The sequence below is a fragment of the Sphaerodactylus townsendi genome, linkage group LG06 (assembly GCF_021028975.2).
Source record: "Sphaerodactylus townsendi isolate TG3544 linkage group LG06, MPM_Stown_v2.3, whole genome shotgun sequence".
Classification (NCBI taxonomy): Eukaryota; Metazoa; Chordata; class Lepidosauria; order Squamata; family Sphaerodactylidae; genus Sphaerodactylus; species Sphaerodactylus townsendi.
In genome coordinates this window covers 118,654,212-118,660,126 of record NC_059430.1, presented here as the reverse complement: position 1 = coordinate 118,660,126, position 5,915 = coordinate 118,654,212, and the positions used below count along the sequence as shown (strand labels likewise).

The following is a 5,915-nucleotide window of genomic DNA, read 5'->3' as shown; positions in this document are numbered from 1 at the left end:
CACGCTACTCTCCTCGAGTAGCGCGGGGCTTAAGGGAAGTGGGGAAAGGCCCCTTGTCTGAATGGGTGGTGGGGGTGGGACTGACACTTAGCTACAGCTCTTACTTCACAACTTAAGGATGTACCACCATTTAGTCTGAAGACAGCATTGCTGGATAGCAGCCATGATAGTTAGGAACAAAAGGTTGTGCAATGGCATAGTGAAACATGAAATACCCATTAGTAAAGGCTACTAGTGATTTAAGGTATGGAGAGTGGAGCCATGTGTGATGGGAAATTTCCATATTTTAAATTTGAATTTTGGTAGGAGGAAATTACGTCACAGGAAGGGGAAGGGTTGGAAAAGTTAATCTTTGATCTCTTTGTGACATTGCAGGACCTGATGTCAGCCCCGTCTACAGGAGCTCCCTCCCAAAACTCTGCCCTTCCCAGATAGCAAACTCCCCCATCTTCAGAAATTTCCCATGGCAGAATTATCAACTCTAGGCAACTACTAAAGTTCTAAATGACTAAATCTGGCAAGGATATTCTGTTTCCTCTTATGAAGGGCATTATATATCATTTTGTTTGTTTGTTTGTTTAACTGTTTGTTTATTCACTTTCTAACCAACCCTTTCCTGACTAGACCAGGCTCAGGGTGGCTGATATCATAGAAGTAAGCATTAAAACTTAACAAATAATACACATTAAAACTTTGACAAATAATATTCTACTGGACCTGTAACAAATCACAATAAGAGCCTTTCATGAGGGGGAAAAGTGGGGAAGGAATACTACAGCTTCAAACAAGGGAAGGAAAAATGGTTGTTGTGGGTTTTCCAGACTGTGTGGCCATGGTCTGGCAGATCTTGTTCCTAATGTTTTGCTGGCATCTGTGGCCAGCATCTTCAGAAAATCACGAAGGGAAGTCTGTTACACACTGTGTCCAGTGAGAAGGGAATGCTTCGTAGGGCATATATTGTCCATGTCCCAGGGTGGGGAACCAATCTGAAGATGCCAGCCACAGATGCAAGCAAAACGTTAGGAACAAGATCTACCAGACAACAGCCACACAGTTCAGAAAACCCACAACAATCGGTTGAATCTGGCCATGAAAGCCTTCAACAATACATGGAAGGGAAAATGATAATTTTCAACATAATTTTAAAAAAAGGAAGAGTAGAAAAGGTAAAATGGAAGGGGGGGGGATGCCTGCTGGATGGCAACTAACAATTCACAGGATTTGCAGTATTTGAGTGGGTGGAACCCTAGATTTTTTAAAAAAACAAAACAAAGATATTCTGCCATGCTTTGGTAAATCTTCTATACATCTTTAAAATATCAGATTAGTGTGCTGGGAATGACACACTTTTGGCATAGTTCATCCAAGTGGCTTTGCTGAAAACTAAGACGTCAATGACTTGGTTCTTGGAGCTTTATAAGGAGACCCAAAATGTCTGTGGATCCAGCAAAAGATAATAATGCAGATGTGGGCTGGCCCCCTTAATTGTCCTCCCCCCAGCAAGAGTCTTGTCTGGCTCCACAATAATGGCAGAATTTTGATTCCTTATGAATGTCGTTGCAGTCAGTGGGGTCAGTGAATGGGAGAGGAGAGTGAGTCTAAGTAATGGTCCCTTCCGCACAGCAAATGTATAATGGTTAGCAGTCATAATAAAGAAACCTGTTTTCCTGTTCACATGGTTTGGTGCAGACAGTGATTCGAAACCACGGAGCAATCCAGGTTACTGTCACCCCTTCACACGGAAATGCTTCTTTTTTAATTGTTTTGCGAAACATGCATAGCTATACAGGCATGCTGAAATGAAACACACAATAATAATAACACACACACACACACACACCAGTCACACCAGTGTCCCATGATATGACTGGCTGCACCTGCATAGCTATGCAGCTGCAAGATGCAACATTTTTTTAAAAAAAGGGGGGCATCCCTGCAATGGCTGAGCAATGGCAGATGGCTTCTTTCTGACCATGCAGGATGTGGTCGAAGGGAGGGAAATAAAGCACTTCCTGATTGACTGTTCATTCAAGAGCAGCTCCAACCCAGGGTTTTTCAAAAAGGATCACTTGTTTAGTGATTTTCAGAAGACCTAGGTTGGGGGAAAATAAACAAGGCAAACTTGTTTTGGGGGCAGGACCTTTGTGAAGTCCTGACCCCAAAATGGGTTATATAATGTCCTACACTCATGTCTCTTGGCCTGTGAGGAATGGACTTATGATGGTTAGAGCTGGTGGTAGCTGATGGTCAGGTTCTCCATGAGACCCTGCCCCCCAAGGTAGTGGATATGGTTGCACCTGGATAGTGGAGCAGCACCTGGCAGTGGATACATGGGCTGGCACCTTGAAAACCTCGCCTTCTCCACAATCACTTTAGGCTATACAAACAGAAACCTCTGGAGCTCTGGTGAGGCATTCTGTTTTGTTTTCCTCTCCCAGGTGTCACCACGGGGCCATACAGCTCCAGCTACTGCTCCTCAACAGTGCTGATGCCAGTGCATCCAAAAGAATTGCAAACCACCTGGTATTTCGTGGGTGTAATTTAACAAAAGGAAGGGGAAATGGGTGTGTGATGGGCAATGGGGGAAAAAAGGGTTAATTTGACAGAACAGGAGCACAATGAGTTAACCCCTGATTGGCCTGCTAGGCTCCAGTTAGCTATAAGGGCCAGAGGGTGTGTGCTCACCTGGGAAGATAGGGACAGACATAGACAAACAGAGAGACATCTGAGAGTCAGAGAGAAACTATCAAAGCCAAAGCAAGGCAGAAAACAGTTTATGAAAGGGAGTGCCAGAAAAAAACAAACAAAAAAAAGTTATCTCAAAAGCTGAGAGAAAAAAGATTAATTCACCAGAGGCTTGGTAGCCAGGTATTGGTGAAAAAAGTCAGGGTGGCCAGGGTGACTTAGGTTTGGTCAATACCCTAGAAATTTGGTAAAATTCAGATTTGGATTTATTTGGGCATAAAATTATCTGTATACCCAAACAAGTCTGTCCAGGGTGTTTTTTTTTTGTATTTTTGGTGTGGGGTTTTTTTGCATTTGTGTCTGCAGGAGGTTGCATTTTTAAAGCTAGTGGCACCACAATTTTGGAGTCTCATCCAGAGATTCTCCTGATGATACTAATAAGTTTGGTGAAGTTTGGTTTGGGATTCCAAAGTTATGGATCCCCAAAAGGCAGCCCCCATCCCCCCATTGTTTCCAATGGGAGCTAACAGGAGATGGGGTTGCCCTTTGAGGGACTCAACATTGGACCCCCTGAATCAAACTTCAATTAAACTTGGGTGACTCCCATCAGATTTATCCCCTGGATGAGACCCTAAAATGCTGGCCTGATGGCCAGCCCCAAATGCCTTGCATTCAGATTCATTCCTGTTCGGGCAGGACATCTTCAGGCTTATTTTGTCCTGAATGATGTTCTGAATGCACTGCCATTCAGGCCAGAACTGGGATTTTGTACACCCGAATCTCCAAGCCCAGGGAGACCATAAGGATACCTGAAGTCTCAAGTCCAGGGGGAGACCTATTCACAGGGGCTGTTCTCAAGATGGGTGGAATACAGCATCCTAGGGATGCTAAAAAAACTGTCTCTGGGAAGTGGTTTTACGGCCTCATGCATCGATGGGCGGCAGCAGCCTCAAGCAACCCCTGGGCTGCTGCTAAAGTTGCTGTTTCTGGTAACCTTGCTCCCTGAAATGGATGGAAGGCTTATTCTCCCCCCTTCCTCAATGCCTTACCATCCCTCCGACTTTCCAGCTTGTCGTCCAGGCCAGGGGACATGCCCCCCCCCCCGCCCTGCAACTCCAAAGCTGTCACGCAGGACAGGGATGCGTGTCCCCTGGCCTGGGCGACGCACAGGATGGTCAGAGGGACGGTAAGGCGTTTGGGGGACGGCACAGCCTTCAAGCAGTTCAAGTGCTTGTCTTCCTGCCTCTACCAGGACCCTCCGTACGAACAGTCCCAGAGGGGTGCATTGGCGTCATTTATGCCGACGCACCCCCATAGCGTGGCCGAGCAGAAACAGCCAGGGACAATCCTAAAACCACACAAAGGGCTTGGTTATGGTCTCTGAGAAGTCCTCACCTGGATATGGGACTGGAGAGTCTCTGAGGGTGTGTATTTATAATTGGCAGAGTCAAGAAAGGGTTTAGAGAAACCCAAAGCTTGCTCTGCTTCAGCCCAGTGTGATACCCTGAGGTAGTGGTGCGGTGGGTGGCTTAGCTACTTGTCTGTAGATCCATGTGCTCACCCCTTTGAAGGAAGTGACTGAGGGTATGAAGATCTATTTGGAACTGAAACATTATTTTATCTTAAACAGCTGAAGTAAGATGGTTAATCCAACATCCAAGTATTCCCTGCCTAAGCAGCATAGAAGTGCAGCACCGCATCGCCGCACAGAGGAAACCCTAAAACAAATTTTTGAAGGTTTACAATGTGATGAGGCCTCTACAGTGATACATTTTCCTCACAAAGGTGGCAACATGCGATTTCTTGACAGGATTAGCCTGAAAAGATTGTGTGTGTGCATATTAGTTGGGCTTTGCCTCACTAGTCAGCTGCCCTGATTCTCTCCGCTGCAAGAGTATTACAGGGGGTAAAGCAGATGCAGGGAATGCCAGCTAGATAACAGTATGCTGGATATCAGCACCAACTTTACCCAGCCTGGAGGAATCCTAGATTACAAAAAAAAAATATGTCATGCTTTTTTTGAAATCTACTATATATCTTTATTATTTCAGCGCTTAGACCCAAACCTATGGACTTTTCTTTGGGTGGTAGCATTCACTGGTATCAAGTGCTGGCATTAACACTTTGAGGGTCCTCGAGGTTCCTAAGTAGGGGAATTGGCAAGCGAAACCACCAAACTCCCTCCTAAATATACCCTAGCTTGAAACTTCCCATTCTTTCTTCAAAGTTGTTTCTATTCTCAACGTGTATTTTATTTTACTTTATTTTATTTATTTATTAATTTTATAGGCTCTCATCCTCGAAGGGCTTGAGGCTGCTCGATAACATGGCTGTTCCAATCCAACAGCAAATCAGAAGCAAATCAAATAACAAATCAGACTCTTAGCTATAGTTTAAAAAAAATAGGTTTACATATTATGGCCTAAATTCGTAAATTATACGTTGCTACTGGAAAAAGCATTTCAGGTGGCATCCCTAAAAGCAAAAAAAAAACACGTAGCCTTACCACTTCAATTGGGCAAAGTAGAAAGATGAAGAAAATGGCTCCAAGAATATTCCACTTCATCTTTGGCTGCTCTAAGGATATCCAACAACGTCTGCACACAGCTGTCTGAAGACTGGGTACCTTGAAAAGCTGGATTTATACCATCCATTCTTAACCTGGAAATTTGCTTGGATTTAATGCCACCTCCAATGTGAGATGAGTCATTGTTGCCAATGAGAAGAATTGTCATGACCACCATGGCACATGTAATAGGACAACGAACGATTAACCAAATTGAAGCCAAACAGTAAATTGCATTGTTTCCCCTAAGTTGGGTGTTACAGTGCCTTTTCCAGGTACGTGTAAGAAGGCTTGTGCCAAAACACCAGGGGATCAAGAAAAACAACTCCTGCAACAGTGTAAATTACACTATAGAAGCCCAAATTAGTTTTTGAGAAAAAACATTCTACAGCACAGCCTTCAGGTACCCATAATGGTCAACTGTTTGCATAGAAACATTGACTGGGCTGGCAATTTCAAGATCCTGAAGACCCTGGAAGAAGAAGAAGAAGAAGAAGAAGAAGAAGAAGAAGAAGAAGAAGAAGAAGATGAAGGAGGAGGAGGAGGAGGAGGAGGAGGAGGAGGAGGAGGCAGAGCCTTGTTGGGTCCTGCTTCCTTGGATTTTCTTATTCTGGAACTATTATTATTATTATTATTATTATTATTATTATTATTATTATTATTA

General features: G+C 44.1%; 1 protein-coding gene across 1 annotated transcript in view; it reads right to left on the bottom strand.

Annotated features, from left to right (window-relative positions):
• Window positions 1-2,653: 2,653 nt before the first annotated feature.
• The window catches only part of LOC125435463 (alpha-tectorin-like), a 29,771-nt gene continuing 26,509 nt past the window's right edge, over window positions 2,654-5,915 (bottom strand). The window contains exons 16-17 of the mRNA XM_048501663.1: window positions 3,735-3,930; window positions 2,654-2,685 (exon numbers count right to left, since the gene is read on the bottom strand). Of these exons, the coding sequence (XP_048357620.1) occupies window positions 2,654-2,685; window positions 3,735-3,930 (228 nt within the window). The remainder of the gene's footprint in view (window positions 2,686-3,734; window positions 3,931-5,915) is intronic.